The 17,693-nt window shown below is 39.0% G+C and overlaps 1 protein-coding gene, 1 long non-coding RNA gene and 1 pseudogene across 3 annotated transcripts; all 3 read left to right on the forward strand.

Annotated features, from left to right (window-relative positions):
* Positions 1-1,776: 1,776 nt before the first annotated feature.
* LOC112166810 (epidermis-specific secreted glycoprotein EP1) lies at positions 1,777-3,348 on the forward strand. The gene has a single exon (XM_024303713.2). It carries the CDS (start codon positions 1,823-1,825, stop codon positions 3,122-3,124), a length of 1,302 nt encoding a protein of 433 aa, XP_024159481.1. The 5' UTR covers positions 1,777-1,822; the 3' UTR covers positions 3,125-3,348.
* A 4,079-nt stretch (positions 3,349-7,427) lies between these two features.
* On the forward strand, positions 7,428-14,169 carry LOC112166697 (annotated as a pseudogene).
* On the forward strand, positions 10,042-12,933 carry LOC112166698. 2 transcript variants are annotated; one of them, XR_002923383.2, is made up of 7 exons: positions 10,042-10,171; positions 10,272-10,420; positions 10,553-10,766; positions 10,853-10,957; positions 11,536-11,807; positions 12,416-12,508; positions 12,590-12,933. It is a non-coding gene; the product is annotated as an uncharacterized LOC112166698 (long non-coding RNA). The 2 variants fall into 2 exon arrangements; XR_002923384.2 differs by having other exon boundaries at positions 10,606-10,766.
* Positions 14,170-17,693: the final 3,524 nt, after the last annotated feature.

A 17,693-nucleotide genomic window follows, 5' to 3' on the forward strand; every position in this document is an offset into this window, starting at 1 on the left:
ATTATCCTCCTAAGATTTTTGAGAAGAAGTTAAAGTCCAAAGAGTTTGTTTTGCCCATTGAGAATAATAGTTTAACTGAAGAGAAGATAGAAAATTTTTCAACAGAAGAAGCCCCACAAGAAATCATCCATGATGAAGAAGAGATTAAATATGAAATTGCTCGTGTTGACATGGTTATTAATAATGAAGAAGTTTTGGAGCCTGAAATAAACCATTCAGAACCAGATGTCATTCAAGAATGCAACTTTAAGAGCCAAGAAGAATCTACTAAGGTTGCCTATGACAGCCAAAGTGCATATGACAGACTCATCTATGGTGTTGGCTTCATGATTGTGTCATCAGAATATGCAAAAAATCAGACCATTGACTCACAGGTTCAAGTATCTAATTTTTTTATCAGGTTTCTTGTCTACCAATTCTCGCCTTTTATTCAAGACGAACTCGAGGGCGAGTTCTTTTATAATGGAGGAGAATAATGTAGGACGAGAATGTACCTGGTTTAGCCGGAAAATAGAAAAATAAAGAAGCGGCGTGAAATTAAGAAGAGTGATTAGAAAATAGGTAACTCACACGTAATCAGGTTACTAGCTGCTGGAATATTCAAGAAGATTTGGTTTTGGACTTTTCGAGTTTCTCGTGCGAAAAGTCAGGTTTTGATTTTGAATCAGATTTGACTAACTTTTGACCAGAATGTCTGTTTGAGACGCATGATACCTTTCCAGAATGAGAACGACGAGATCTTCAAGACTCACTTTAGTGAGCCCTATCAGATTTAGACCAAAATATATAGTCTTAGTTATCCGATTTGTGATTTAATAATTTTTAGGCTAGTTTTGCATTCTTTTTATTTTAGGTTTTCTAGTTTATTTTGGATTTATTTTGTTTTAACCCGTGGGCTTTAGAATTTCATTGTTAGTCGCCCTACGGTTTCTTTTCCCATATATAAGCAACCTTAAACGGCTGCAGAACTATATTTTATCATATTATCAATCAAATTGAGATTTATCTCGTTTATCTCTAGTGGACTCCAGAACCTTTTGTTTTAGGTTTATTGCTTGTAAACCTAGGTGATCTTTCCGACTGTGTCACTGTCAGGTAATCTGATTTCTCTATTACCCAAACCATAAACAATCTGATAATTTGATTTGTAATTATGAAAATAGAATGAATAACATAGAATCGATTCTTAATGAATTTATTAATTAACACAAGTGTAAGAAATGAGTTCAAGAGAAATAGGAAAGGAAAAGCTTGATAAGAATTTTTTTTTTTTTTATTTAAGTTAACGGCAAGTTAACTAGGGTTTAGATTAAAAATCAAAAATTTGTAGAATAATGATGTGTCAATTATCAGAACCCTTAAATTAGACAGAGAGTCAAGATTTTATGAAATTGACATAACTTCACAACCTCCTCACTTTAGAGAGCCAGATCCCTTCCAAATTAAGATGCCACAGGCATGGTGGTCCATCACACCTTTTTCAAGTTCTTATCAGACTAAGGAGTAATATATTGGTTAATCTTAATCTGTACTCGGTAATTTTGTTGCTAAGTGCTCAGATTGAAGTATTATTCAACAATGCACATCGCACTAGTTAAGGTTGGCGAGTATATATAACATGCGGTGCTTAAATTAATGTACACTTACCAGCGTATGTTTTAAACAAAGCCGCCATCGTCGCCATCCGACTATCCTATTCACAATCATTATCTATCTCCAATATAAATTATATAAAAGACTAATCCTATTACTATATTAGGGATTTGATGGGTATAAATGGATTGAGGTTTTCCAAAGCTCTACAACATAAACCAGCCTCACAATGCCTTCATTGGTCTGTTTATTCCTCTTCTCACTCTTTGTTTGCATTGCTCAAGCTCAAGTTCCTGCAAATCAAACCTTCAAGTTCGTTAATGAAGGAGAATTCGGCCCTTACATTGTCGAATACGATGGAGACTATCGTATGCTTGATCTCTTTGCCTCACCTCATCAACTTGCCTTCTACAACACCACCCCAAATGCCTTCACCCTCGCTCTACGCATGGGCTTGCGCCGTTCGGAGTCGCTTTTCCGATGGGTTTGGGAGGCCAACCGAGGAAACCCGGTTGGCGAAAATGCCACACTCACTTTTGGGCAGGACGGAAACCTCGTCTTGGCCGATGCTGATGGCCGAGTGGCTTGGCAAACGAACACCGCGAACAAAGGTGTTGTAGGCCTCAGGTTGCTTTCAACCGGAAACATGGTCCTTCACAACTCGAAGGGTGATTTTGTTTGGGAAAGCTTCGACTACCCAACAGACACTTTGTTGGTGGGTCAATCTCTGAAGGCCGGAAAAGTGAGCAAGCTCGTGAGCCGGGCCTCGGACACAGAAAACAAAGATGGGGCATACAGCTTGGTGATGGAGCCGAAAGGATTGGTTTTGTACTACCAGAGCAAGAACACACCGAAGCCGTTACTCTACTACAGATTCACCGAAAGGAACTTCAATGTAAAGCGTCCGATAGATCAAGTGATATTGCAGTGCGAGCCGACCACAGATGAGGGTTATGCTTATGAGATTACTGTGCGGTATCTACTCAACAATTCTCAGGTAGGGGGAATCCTTCCGGTTAGGCCCAAATACAATAGCACATTGACATTCCTGAGGCTCGGAATCGATGGAAATATTAGGCTTTACACTTATAGTGACAAGGTAGACTGGGGTGCTTGGGAGACGACCTTCACTCTTTTCGACTCAGATAACTACTGGTGGGAAGGGGAGTGCCAGTTGCCGGAGAAATGTAGGGGCTTTGGCCTTTGCGAGGACAGCCAATGCGTTGCTTGCCCCTCATCGAAGGGACTATTGGGTTGGAGCAAGACTTGTGAGCCCCAGAAGCTTCCTTCCTGTGATGCAAAGAGCTTCCATTACTACAAACTTGATGGGGTTGATCATTTCTTGAGCAAGTATACCAGTGGATCGGCTACAAAGGAGGACGATTGTGGTAGCAAGTGTACTTCGGATTGCAAGTGTTTGGGTTACTTTTACAATAGGGATTCATCAAGGTGTTGGATAGCTTATGATTTGAAAACCTTGACCAAAGTTGCCAATTCTACTCATGTGGCTTACATCAAGGCACCTAATTAATCACTAGTATCATCTGGCATGGGCACCTAAATTGTAATCAGCTGACAGCTGGGCTTTTTACCGTTTTTATTTTGGCTGGGAATCCCGGGATTTATAATGTGGTTGGATTAAATAAGGCAGTTTGTTAATCGGGCATTAAGAGCGCTGCTGGTATTTTCACGTGATGGTCTCTTATTTGTTTGACAATTGATATAAAGACTACGGTCACATGGTATTATGAAATCTATTGACATCATTGGACAACGACATTCATTGCATAGACCTATGCCACGATCTGGACATGGACTTCAATAATTTCGTAATTGGCTATTCTGAAATCTATTTTAGCCAATTTGTTACGCTTCCATCAAGTTTGTTAAAATAGACTTTTAAGCTTATCAATTTACTTCCCCAAATTTTCAAAATTAATCATTAGCTATTCTCGATTTTTAAAATTAATCATTCTTTGGATATACGATAGACAAACTAATATAGGAAAAATGTTTATTTACCTAAATTTGAGCTACACTAACCTCACTTACCCAAATAAATTATAAGCTTACTCCATTACCCAAAAATTCAAAAACGTACTATAAACTGAACTTTATAATTTGAGTTGCATTTGGAAGTCTTATGATCTCTAAACTCTGTTGGGTTTTAAAAACCATCATAATCCACCTATTTTGTAATATTTGCATCATAGTGCACTTCTCAGGCATTCCATCGAACAGTTGCTCTGCATAATCAAACAGCCATTTCAAGACAATATGCAAAAAAAAAAGCCCTGTAGTTCGTGAGGCTCAGGGTACGGCGCTGCATCAGCAGAAGCTCGTGAGGCTCGGGGCAACGCTGGCCCGTGGCGGAGCTCGACGACATGCTTCTCATGGGCGGCTCTTGGTGAGGTTGGTGGAAGAGCTGGTTATCGTGGCATGGCTTGTGGTCGGCGCTGTACAGGCGACTGCAAGTGTGATGGAGTTATGGTCTAGGCTTGGGTCAATCCTATCTTGAGTTGGGTCTCTTCTCTTGGGGATGTCCTATTGGGCTTTATAATTTAGGCAGGATTTTTTAGCCCTAGGCCCATTCCTATGTTTTTTGGTTAGTCTAAATTACAATAACTTCCTTGTATTAGGAACTTAGATTTCTAGCGCCTCCAGCGTAGTACCAATGGAGAATCCCCGCTACCTGTACATATTTGAATGTATAATGAGTAGGTCTATTACTATGTACCACTGTGGGTACTACCATTGTCTTCTTGTCTGTCTATGCCCTTAAATGTCAGCGGAAGGATATGTAACAGTCTATTCAATCTTGTCTTAAGCCTGCTTGGTCAGACCTCACTGCTTGTCCAGATTTGAGCGAGGGTGCCCAAGTGCCTAGGTGCTCACAGCAGATCTATTTGGGCCTATATCTGTGTTAAGCCTGCTTGGTCAGACCTCATTGCTTCAGGCCGGATTTGAATCCGGATTTGGGATCCAGGAAACACTCAAATCTGGATCTTAGATCCGAGACAGTTGCTCATTTTGATCTGGTATTGGTTCTGGTTCTTAGGAGTTTGTTTGCTAATTTTTGAGTTTTTGACACCCTCGGTTACTTTCGAACTCCTGGTGAGCGAATCACCTCTCCTAGGTGATCATATCACTGGTTATTGTTACAATTACTGTTACATTTACACTGCTTTCGTGACATATGCAGTGCAACGATGTCGTTCGACATCAAGTCACATTCTGGTTATCTCCCATTTTAGATGCGTTTGTGCATCTTGTTATCTTTTATTATTCTTTTTTCATTATAGATGTGTTTGTGCATCTTGTTATGCTTTTTATTTTATTTTGATGCTTCTACATCGCTCCATGTACTCCTTAGTTTCACTTAATACAGGTTGTCGTCTTCCCTTCAAAAAAAAAAAAGTAATCCCAAAAAAGACCATGCATATTTCAATTCCCCATATAAATTTATTTAGGATTAAATTTAGCTTACCCCCCTGAGGTTTGTGGGTAATTTCATGTTAGTCCATGTCCTCTCAATTTAATCAGTTTACCTCCTGAGTTTTTCAATTTTCCTCAACCGTGTCCAGTCCGTCTAATGTTTATGGGCTACAATTGTCATTTCAAGAGGAAAAAAAAACTCCATGACAAAAAGAAACAAATTCATCGTCTTCTTCTTCTTCCTCCTCCTCCTCTGATCCTCCTCCCCAAAACCAAACCACTCTTCATCTCCCTCCTTTGGTCTCTCTCTATTCACTGTTGCCGCTCCCCAAAATCAACCCATTCAACTCCCGGATTTTAGTTTACAAAGACTTTAGAGGAGAGAGAGTAGATCTGAGTTTCCCTCTCCTCTACCAACTAGTCCCTAGCTACACATCGCAACTCACCTCCACCACCACCATGCTCGCCAGTCTCTGACAAATCCTGTCTGGCCTTCGCGTCATCAGGTGACGCCGGAAACCAGCTCACGCACTGCGGCATCATGAGACAAATACTCTGGGCACCCATTGTTCTGCCATGGTTGCACCTCTTCACTCTCTCTCTCTCTCTCTCTCTAACTCTCTCTCTCTCTCTCTCTCTCTTTCTTCCCTTATCACCAAAAAAAGAGAAAAAAATCAAGAAGATAGGGTTTCGATTCCCTTTGACCACTTCAGTTCTTAGAGATTGATGTTATGCTTCAATCGTGCAGATCGGTGTTGACGTTTCTTGTGCAGATCAGTGTTGACATTTCTTGACAGATCGGTCACCGAAACTATGGGCTGCTTCTTCGGTTGCTTTAGAGTTAGGGACGATAGCCATCTCGGTTGTCGGCCTCACCTCGTTTCTCTATCCTCGCGCTCGATTTCGATTCTTGTTATTGATCCTCTGTTTGGTTTTGAGAAGATGAGAGAGAGGGAATTGATTTTGAGTGATTGTGTTGTGATGCAATTCCGGAGCCAAGCATTTGGGTTTGTGGGAGCTCAGAGAGTGGAGAAAAGATGGTGGGCAGGTATGGGTTTGTGGAGGGTAGGAGGAAAAGTGGATTTGAGGGAGGCGGTGATTTTGGTAGCCGGAGAACGAAGAAGAAGAAGATTGGGTCGATTTCTAAGCCTGGGGATACATGTGTAATTTAACCCACAAATTTGGGTCCAGATCAGCAGTTAACGTCCACATTGGACACGGTTGAAGAAAATTGAAAAACTCGGGAAGTAAACTGATTAAATTGAGAGGACAAGGACTAACATGAAATTACCCTCAAACCTCAGGGGGGTAAACTAAATTTAATCCATTTATTTACCATAAAATACGTTTCTTAATAAGGAAAAAAAATCATAAACCTAATTTGTAATATATTTATGGAGTTAAAGTATCTTTAGCAATGCTAGTTATTTTTTAGTTAAATTTTAGTCAAAGTAGTTCAAACTCATTTTAGTTTGTCACTTTAGAAATACATCTGCATCAGTGCTCTATATTTTAGTTAGTTTTGAATTTATATTATTTTTTAAATAAAGATTAAATAGTTTAATGATATTTAAAAATTACATAATACAATTTAAAATAAATGTTTTAAATTATAAAGAGCCTCATTTCGCTCTCTCTATATTTAGGAGCGAGATAGCTAAAACTTATAATGGAGAGCCACTTAGGTGTCTGGTGTAGCTGCTAAAATATATAAAAAACTAAACATATTCTCTAAAATAGTTAAGGAATCAAAATAGAGAATCTGTTAAAAATGTTCTTAATTGATTTAGGCTTTAATGATGTTATGAATTTAGTAAAAGTTTTGAAGATTGACCAGCCGTATCATACAATTGACACGGCTTTTTCTCCTCGTGGATTTGATCTCGTGATTACGTCCAACGAGGTTGCTTTGGGCTACGAATTTTCATTGTTCTATTTTAAGATTGTTTAGAGTTTAGTATGTACGTAATATTACAATTAACATGGGGTTTGGGTTGGTCCCCTCTTTGTATCTCTTCTTTTATTTTTAAATAAATTTTCTCTAGGGACTTTCAACAACAACAACAACAAAATATTACTATTCAACCAAATTAGTTATCTGCACAAGTACTATATCGGTAATGGGGGAAGTAGCATCTTTACTAAAAAGTGCAGAAATATGATATCAGTACATTACAAACTCTGCACAATTGTGCAGCTTTGAAGGGAATTGATTCAAACATGGCGTCTGCATTAGTGGGTGCATATAATGTTAAAGCAAATGCTTAAAAAAGACCATCCGACGGATAATCCAATTCCATGTCAAGAAGAAAATCATAAATAGGTTTCAGATTCGATCTAGGATCAGCATAAATAGAGGACTATCTGATCAGTGATTACAGCTTATACCAAGCTACAATATGTCTTCCCCTACCTTCATAATGCCATTAATGCTCTCCTTGTTTCTTCTCTCACTCATTGCTTCCATTGCTCAAGCTCAAGTTCCTGCAGATCGAACTTTCAAGCTTGTCAATGAGGGAGATGATGGGGTTAATACGGTTGAATACTGGGCATGCTATCGTATGCTGTTTCAGGTCTTTAACTTCCCTTTCCAACTTCGCTTCTACTACAACACCCCTAATTCCTTCACTCTTGCACTTTGTATGAGTTTGACAACAGTGGCGGACCTAGAAAATTAGTTATGCGGGGGTGAATTTAAACCATAGTAGCTAATGAAAATTGAAATCCTTGTCCACCCATTTCCAAAAATAATTTATGCATAAAACATATGAAAATAAAGAGAAATTTTTATGATATTAGATTAAACATGCATGAAATCATCAAAATCATGATACTTGTGGGGGCAAAAGCTACATAATACACTTTCAAATGCATAAAATTGTCTAGAGCTTCTATATATATATATATATATATATATATATATATATATATATATATATATCAGTGTGTATATGATGATGCAGTGTGGACGGTAGCCCCCACTAGCTCTATGCTAGGTCCGCAGTGTTTGACGAGTTCGGATACTGTCATGCCTTGGGTTTGGGAGGCCAACCGGGGAAATCCGGTTGGCTAAAATGCCACCTTCTCGTTGGGGACCGATTGTAACCTCGTCTTGGCCAAAGCCGAAGCCACTCCCCGGTTGGCGAAAATGCCACCTTCTCGTGGGGGACCGATGGTAACCTTGTCCTGGTCAAAGCCGATGGCCGAGTGGCTCGGTAAACCAACGCTGCCAACAAGGGTGTTGTAGGCTTCAAATTGCTTGCCAATGGAAACATGGTACTCTATGACTCAAAAGGTAAGTCCGTGTGGCAAAGTTTTGACTACCCTACTGACACTCTGTTAGTGGGACAGTCTCTACGGGCCGGAGGAGTAAACAAGCTCGTTAGCCGGGCCTCACGGGAAGGTTTACGAGGTGGTCTTTACAGCTTTATTTTGGAGCCCAAGGTATTGTTTTTGTACTATAAGAGCAACAACTCCCCAAAGCCATTGCTCTACTCTCAACTGATTACCATTCAGAAGGGGTCGCTAGATCATGTGAAGTTGAACAGCGCTACAGATGATGGTTATGTTTGGGACCTAACATTAGAGTCCTCGGCTAGAAATGCCTATGTTGGGGGGCCCAAGTTCAATGGCACCTTGACCTATCTTAGGCTTGGAATTGATGGAAACATCAGGCTTCACGCTTACCATGGCCAGGTAAATAAATGGGAGCAGACCTTCACTCTTTAGGGCAGAGACTCTGCAGGCTTTGAAACCGAGTGCCAACTGCCAGAGTGATCACTACTAGGAATCTGTTCATTTACATCACATCATTTAAATCGGTCAGACTTGCACATGATGTAAAAAAGTAAGTTAACATCGTTTTAGAAAAATAACGATTTAAATGTATGTCATTAACATCAGTTCTTAAAATGACCGGTGTTAAAAATTTAGTTCGAAAATGTGCGGGAACCTATTTTTGCAAAAAGCGCTAAGTCTTTAAGTGAAATGAAGAAGCGGGGACTAAAACTTAAAACTTTTACACTTAGAAAAAAAAAGCGCCCGACCCAAAACTGAAACATAAACCCTAACCTCAGTCTTGACCTCAATTCTCAACCCAGATTTGAGCTCCTCCTCCCCAAACTCGAGCTCCTTCTTCTCACCATAACAATCATTCCTCCTCCATTCTCCGGCGAAATCTGAAGCACCGGGAGAGTCAAAGAAATGTAGACCCCGACAATGTCGTTGAAACCTCAGCTCCTTCCCAGTCCCCACCTTTCTCCGCCTCCGACCGAGATCAATCAGCTTCTCATCTCAGGTAGGTCAGTTACATGGAATTATTGTATAGATCTGTGGGCTATTTATAAATTAGCTGAAGCCTCTATCCGATTGCAGCAACACCGACACCGTCACCGTCACCGTCACCGATAGCACCGCCGCCACCTTGACTACCAAAAACGTCACAGTTTGGAACCCTGGGGGATCCGCTCCTTCTACTCCTCTGGTTTCCTCCTTCGTTTCAGGTAATTTCTCTGCTCCGCTTCGTTGTTGTTCTTCCTTTACGGATAGAAAGGGCTGGGTTTTTCGTTTCAATTGTGAAGTATTCAGTTTTTGAAATTGAATATGCAGATTTTGGGATTAAGCTGTGAGTTGTTCGATTTATCTGCTAGGAGAGCAGTAGTTCGAGGAGTTGAAAGTCGAGTTTAAGGGGAAGATTTGGCATCCTATACACCTGGAAAGTGTGAGGGTTAGGCTGATTTCCAAGGATATTATTGATGCGTTGAAGAGAGGGTTGAGGCATGATCAGGAGTGGACTAACATGGGGGATGCATCGGAGGAGGTCGACTGGAATTCGAAGGCCGGGGGAGTAAGACTGTGCAGTCATTGATGGAGGGTGAGAAGGGGAAAATGGAGGGGAATTGGTCACGTGAGGATGAGATTCTTGATGATAAGTGGATTGAGCATAGTAATAAGAAGGGTAATGATAGTGGTGTTAAGGATGCCACTTTGCATTTGGTTGATTTGGATTGGGAGATTTTGGTGGTGGATGAGCCGAATGTCAATGTGTTTTGCTTGCCGGGTGGGAAGATTGTGGTCTTCATAGGGTTGCTCAAGAATTTTAGAAGTGATATATGCCGATATAGCTATGATAATTGGTCATGAGGTATGATGAGTTATTGTTTAGTTTTTTGGTTCTATGTAGGTGTTAGTTATATGTTGGGGATTTGATAAAACTTGTCCTTTGTGTTGTGATTGAAAACTAGATTGGGCATGCCGTAGCTTGACACTATCAAGAGGGCATCACAAAGAGCCTGTGGGTTGCAATCCTGCAACTGGTTCTTTATCAGCTTATTTCACCTGATTTTGTCAACCCATTATCCAATCTTTTCTTAAGGCTTCTTTTTTCCCGAAGGTAAGTTACTGTTGATTATCATTTGCTTATGGATAAAGGATTATGTGCTTTATGACTCTTCTTAGTGTTGGTTCATTTTGATAGAGGAAGATGCACACTGTAAATGGTTGCATATGGCTTCTTGTTTTGTAGTAAGGTTACTTTGATGATCAGTATACTAGGACTCAACCGGACCATGCGTGCAGTACTTATTGACTGGCTTGTGGAGGTGATTGATCTTTGTTGATAGCTTGATGAGGTACTGTGTAAAGAGAAACTGAAGTTGAATTCTGATTGTAATTTACGTGGCTCGACTTCTTCTCCCTTTAAGATCAGGTTGCTGAAAGTGCTATTAGCTTTGACTGAGGTAACTGCTTTTGACATTCTTGCTTCATAATCTACAGTTCGTTCTACTTATATATATATATAATAATTTTTGTCACCATATGATAGGTTTCTGTTCCATTAGAAGCTCTTCAACCTCTTTGGACCTCCATGAACCGTAAATCTTGGGGTAGAAAGTTACATTCCTCGTCATCAGCTGAAGACCTTCTCCAGGTTACATATTGGCATTGCTCCCTATTAATGAAACTCTTTTCTTTTTCTTTTTTCTTTTGGAACATGTGTAAATAAGATGTAGAGAGGCACCATTAAGAGGTCAGTGAGTCGATGCATAGTGGAGGTTTACATCCACTAATGGTCAAACACAATAATTTCTTTGGAATTGAGAATGCTACTGTAAACTTGTTAAAGATGATTCTTTTAATCAAAGTCGGAGTTAATATTTTTAGTACCCTACACTTTGGACTTTTGTAGTTTCAAAGTTTATTAATTGTTGCAATTTGGTCCAGTTCACATATCCCTTCATTTAATTAGGTGATGGAAGTGCCCTGTGTTGGTTTTGGGAATGTCATTATAATCACTTAACCAGCATAAGCGTCACATGGCATTTGACAACAAAACTACCATAATAACTGTCAAAGAATAACAGATTTCTAGTTTTATTTCTTAATTATGAATTACAGAAATTATTTTTGCACAACATGTACTAGTTTGAGCCATGTACAGCGTGCCTTAAGTAATTTACTTTTCTTTATATATATATATATATATATATATATATATATAGTTTACAGGTTCTGGCATCGCTGGACGGTGCCATAAAGATAGAATATTTATCTTCAAACTCTGAGACTACCAGTGAGCTGCTATATTCCTCAAATGAAAAAGGACGTACGTGTTACTAGCAATTTTTCTTTTCCTGATAGCGTTGTTGTGCTTCCATGGATACCACTTACAACAGTTGCTGTGGCTCTTAGGCTCATGGAGTTTGATATATGTGGCCATCGTAAACATGCTACAGAAGAAGCTGGAGACTCAAAAGAACAAGGAATCTGAGAATTTTATAGTAAGTAATATCATAATATCATATTAATATCATATCATTTATTTTAGAAAATTATCCGGAATGGGTATAATGAGGAGGAATGAATCACTTGGTTAGTGCATGCAGATGTTGTGTTCCCTAATCAAGTAATCAGTAATTTTCTCCCAGCCATATATTAAGCATTCAAGTTTTGTCAATAGAAGATAGATGTGTGTGTACACTTGAAGTGGAAATATTGAAATTAAGCAACTGTGATCAACTGCGATATATTTGATATCCATATACTTATTTGCTGGTCAGTGATCTGATCAACTGTATTAAATACTTTCAAGGTGCATAAGTGAAAAGAGGGGTGGAGATTTTAATTATGGTTTTAATAGACTTCTAGAGAGAGATATATCTGTTTGAGTAAAATAATAAGGGATGTTGATTGGACTTTGGGTTTAGTATAAGCACAAGGCTGAGAAAGAAAAAAGAACAAAGAAAACAATTAATCACAAGGTCGTAAGAACTTACATCCTTCTTTGTTTGCAGTGTGTTAAAATTACTTATGTATTGATTGTTCATCTTATATTTTGTTCTCTTTTACACTTGGCACATGATTTTGACAAAATACTTTATATTTCCAGAAATTATGAGGAGATCTGTGCACCCCTGGTTGAAGAATTTTGTTACATTACTTATAGGGTCCCTTATTGATAACACATGTTTTAAGGAAAGAGGTAAGACTTTATCCTACTTTGAGTTAACTGTGGAATTTTACCCAATGATTGTGACTTATATGTTGTTTTATACATTTCTAGTGGGCAGTAAAGGCGCGCAAATCATATAGCCAAAATGATATTGACGAGGTGTGCATTGAAGTGGCTGATTATATACAGAGTTTGGTGTAAGACTTTTGACTTCCATGATTTTGAGTAAGGCTAGTTTTTGCTTTGAAGCAAAGTTTGGTGTAGAACGTACTTTTGTAGTTGGTTGCTAATATGTTTCTAAGCTAGCCTTTGTAGGTTTTGGGTTTTATTTTGTGAATTATGTTGAATCATGAATTTGGAAAGAAAATTAATGGAAAGCTCCAATTTTTGGGTGATGAGAAATGTATTTCTTTTTCCAGCAACTAGATGAAATCGATGTCCTATGATTATCAATATATCGAATTGTAACTCAAAACCGATGTAATCAAAACTACTGCACATCGATTTCTCGATTTCTAATCACCAAACCGTAATCTATTATGAACATACAAATCACCTACCATGGAGCAAACCGATGTGTGGTCAAAAGGTGAACATCGGTTTTGGAAAGCAAAAACGATGTCTTCAATGAACTAACACATCAGTTTGAATAAAAATAGCTGACGTACATAATACCATTGAACATCGGTTTACTTAATTGGAAACGATATTCTGTCTTAAAGGAAACATCATTTCTGAATAAAAAAACGATGTAGAATAAAGATACAGACATCGTTCCTAGGAAAATAATGTGGCAATCTACATGTAAAAATGGCCACGAACAAACAATACTCATGGAAACTGATGTCTACAAGTGTACTGGACATCGCTTCTGGAATAGAAATCGATGCAAATGTTCAAGTAGGTATTGTTCGACATATACTTTTTTAAGCATAAAATGTGAAAATATGAAGAATTAGACATACCTAACATACAAAAATATGATGATTATAACGATTATACATCGATTTATTTTTTAGAATCGATGTTGGTTGTTGTTTGGGACATCGGTTGAAAACGCGCTTATACTGATGTCTATACTTTTCTCTACACCCACTAAGACATCGGTCGAAAATTAGTTTAACATCGGTCCAGAACCGATGTCTATGAACAAAATTCTAGTAGTGGATGCGGCAGCTTTGGCCTTTGTAAAGACAACCAATGCGTTGCTTGCCCGTCATCTAATGGACTGCTGGGTTGGAGTGAGACTTGTGCGCCGGAAAAGCTTACTTCTTGTAAGGCAAACAGTTTCCAATTCCATTACTACAAGGTTGAAGGGGCAGATCATTTCTTGAGTAAGTACACCAGAGGATCTGCTGCGAAGGAGGTTGATATTGTGGTCAGAAGTGTAGTTCAGACTGCAAGTGTTTGGGATACTTCTGCTGTTGGATTGCTTATGAGTTGAAGACCTGACTAAAGTTGCCAATTCTACTCATGTGGGTTACATCAAGGCACCTAATCACTAGTATATCCATGGCCTTAGATCACTTATTTTTGTTGTATTTGGCATTTCCCTGCGTGATTTGAACCTGTTTTTTCCTTTTCTTTTTTCGTTTGTCATTTTTCATTGAGTTGAGCTTGAAATATCAAGAAATAAATGTACGTGTTCCCTAGGTGATCTGTTTTATTGGTAAGATTGCATCTTCAAAAGATCATTCACAAGTTGTGCGAGTACAATTCTTAACATTGTTCACTTTAACATTCAATCGCGAGCAGAAATTATTTATTTGGTTAGAGAAAAATACTTCTCTTTTTTTTTTAGATATGATTATCATCATGTAATGTACCTTTATTTTTCAGAATTTTGATTCTATGTCTCCTTGATGTATGGTTTTTGTTTATGTTTCCTAAACATAAGAAAGGCGGAGGCCTTGGCTTGACTGTGAGTTACAAATCTCAATTATGAAGATTTAGAAGAGAAAATCCATCAGGACTTAAATATTGAAACAGAAATTCGCTATAAATGGAGAGGAAGGGAAAAAAAAAACATGCCAACCCAACAAACGAGTCGCATCCCCAATATAGAGGATCACAATGGTACCCAAATTTCTATATCATCCAGATCGACAAAGAAGTGCTGTATGGTATTTCTCATTTTGACCTTATACTTTTCCACAAATTACATGATTAATTGAGATTAAGAATTGATCCATATAATGGATAGGTGCCCCTTGATTCACACGAAGAGGTACGCCAACTTTTTTATCTTCTTTAATTCTTTTGTTGTTTCAGTTAGCTGGTTGTCATTTGGTTGCCCTTTTATTATCTAAAACCAACACAATCCAAAATAATACAACAAGTAGCGTGTAGTCCAAACATATCATTTGTAAATCTTGTAAAACATCATATGCGCGCTACTTAATTTCCTTATTAGGCTCATTGAGATTGATAATATAGTTTTTTTTAGGTTTCGATGAAGATTGATAATAAAGTTTTGTATCCAAACTAAAAGGGTCACTCACTACTATATTCTTTTTAATAATATAAACAAGTGATTACACTAGCTTAATTCCTCAAAGGCACATTACCATAATATAATAATTTGGGCTTTATAATTAAAATCAATTGATAATGGATGAAGTTAACCAAAATCTTTATAAATCTAATGGATTACACATAAATAATACATACCACGACTTTTACTCCCTCTCTCTCGCTCTGCTAGGGTTAGGGTTTTAATCATAGGGTTCCAGGAAGGGAGTTTCTTGCTCGCAAGTTTTACTTCGTGGGGAGACTTAACACTTGCACAGCATTGGTCTTGGATTCGTTTCGGAGTGCGGTGAGATCGATGTGGAGATTGACATGGACTGTGGAGGTCCAACCACGGGGTGACCATTTTTTGTTTATGTTCATTCATGAACGGGACATTGCTAGAATGAAGAAGGGAGGCCCGTGGGGTTTTCAACGTGCCATGATTCTCTTGAATGATTATAATGGTTTCTCAGAGATCTCTGAGGTGAAGCTAGACTTTGTTTGGATCTGGGTTGTGCTGTAGGGTATCCCACCGGAGATCTTGACAGAACCTACTGTCTAGTTGGGTGGGGGAGGGACGATTGGAGAGGTTTTGGAGGTGGACCGTATAGCGCTTCACCGAGGAGGACCGTATAGCGCTTCGCCGAGGAGAAGCTTGGGTTCAGCTTGTTCTGTCCATTAATGATCTGGTGTGCTGGGATCGTAGGGTTAGGGTTTCTCCCGTTGACGTCCTAATGCTGCGTTTCATGTATGAGAGGCTTCTGGGGAGCTACAGGTTGTGTGCTATACTGAATCATAGAGGGCACAGCTGCCCTAGGGAAGATGAATCGAAGATTGACACTGTGGTGGAGGTGGGTTCACAGCAGGCACCGAGGCCAATTATTCTAGCCCTAGTTTTCAGGGCAAATGCCCAACTATCCATATCTTTTTCCCTGCTTTCTGCTTTCTGCTTTCAAGGTTCCCAATTTGCTGAAGAAGAAATAGGTGTAGATTCGCTCGCTTTCGGAACTGGTGATGTCGTCTGGAACTGAGGGAACCTCTACTCAAGATCCGGTGGTGGGTGCGTCATCCCAGGGAAGAGGAGGATTCTGAAGAGGGCAAAAGATCAAGCAAAACATAGCTTGGCTCTTGTCCGGGCCAACCTGCAACCGGAAAACCTAGGCTTGGAATTTTCTTCTAAAGGTTTGGTTGAGGTGAAGGTGATGTCAGCTCCCCAGGTCTATAAGAAGAAGGGCAGGCCTCGTGGACAGAGAAACAAAGTTAAAAGCTCATCTGTCTATGGTGGTTCTGATTCCATGGTCTCGGGTTCAACTGAGGATGATCATGGTGGTGTGCATGTCGTGCATGAGGGGCCGGCAGCATTGCTTGTTTTTCAATCTGAGTAGGAGATAATCCTCTCCGTCTTCTAGGGTGTGATGGGCCCTGTTTGATCGTGGCGACGTACACCAAGAGGGTCTTAGGCATTAAAAGGATCAAGGATGTGTCTCACTTTAGGAGGCGTAGAGTTTCACATTTTAGTTTTATTGCTTTTTGCTGGTAGTCTTCTTTGTTTTGAACTTTATTTTTTTGGATTTTTTGTTTTGTTTTAGTTCTCTGCTGAGAGGGGTGTTTGTACCATTCATACTTGACCGAGTGAGGTCATTATGATTTTACATCAATAGATTAGTCTTCCTTTATCCTCAAAAAAAAAATTTAAATAATAATAATCTTTATAAATCTAGACAAGTTCTCCATTTTACCGTGTGGAATTTATATTCTCAACATTAAGCCTTCAATTCAAAAGAGAGGGGTTGGCTTGCTTCTTTTGGGAAGGACGTCGTTAATGAATACAATCATATATGTACGTTGTTAAATAATCTTGTATCTCCTTTGTTCGACTAGAAGTTAAATTTAGTAATTTTGTATTTAGCAATGATAGATATCGATCAAAATGTTCGATGAGCTGTGTAAATTTGTTTGAGATGATGCATGTTGGTCCTCGTAGCGCACACATCATGCCACAAGCTTTTCGTTCGCTAATCAGTGTCGGCCCTGAGACCAGGCGAAGCAGGCACAGGCCTAGGGCCTCAGATTTTGGGGGCCTCAAAAAAAAAATTTATATAGGCCTGCAGCTTCTTCATTTTCACCGGATCCCTAGTGCTTCATTTCAATCTATCCACTTGGAAACACAAAAAAGCCTAAAACTTGAAGCTACCCAATTGAAATTTACTTGCTGGAAATTGGGAAACAGAGAGAAAAGTTGATACCTTGAATTGCAATTTCATCCAAACAGTTGCTGATTAAGCCCTAAACCCAACAATTGATACCCAAACCCTAAAAATCATCAGAAAAGGAATTTGGGGGAATTTGGGGGGAGACAGAGAGAGGGAGAGAGAGAGAATGAGCGCGGTGTCAGTGTGGCGGGATTTTCTTTTTTGCTTTGGTTTTTCTAATTTTTTGGTTTGCTTTGAGTCAGCTTTTCCTGCAGACCGTCCATTTAATCCAATGGTTACAAATAGTTATTCTTTATCTTAAACCTTGGTTCTCTCTCTCTCATCTTCTTCTTGTTGATGAGATAGCAGCAGCAGCCCCCAAAAACTAAGAAGTGAAATTCTTCTTCTTCCAGTTGTGATTAGGAATGAAATTACAAGAAAGTTAACCCTCTGCTTATTATTAAGTAATTTCCCCTGCTCTCTCTCTTTCTTTCCAACTAGTTATTTTATTC

Source organism: Rosa chinensis, chromosome 5 (genome assembly GCF_002994745.2).
Source record: "Rosa chinensis cultivar Old Blush chromosome 5, RchiOBHm-V2, whole genome shotgun sequence".
Taxonomy (NCBI): domain Eukaryota; kingdom Viridiplantae; phylum Streptophyta; class Magnoliopsida; order Rosales; family Rosaceae; genus Rosa; species Rosa chinensis.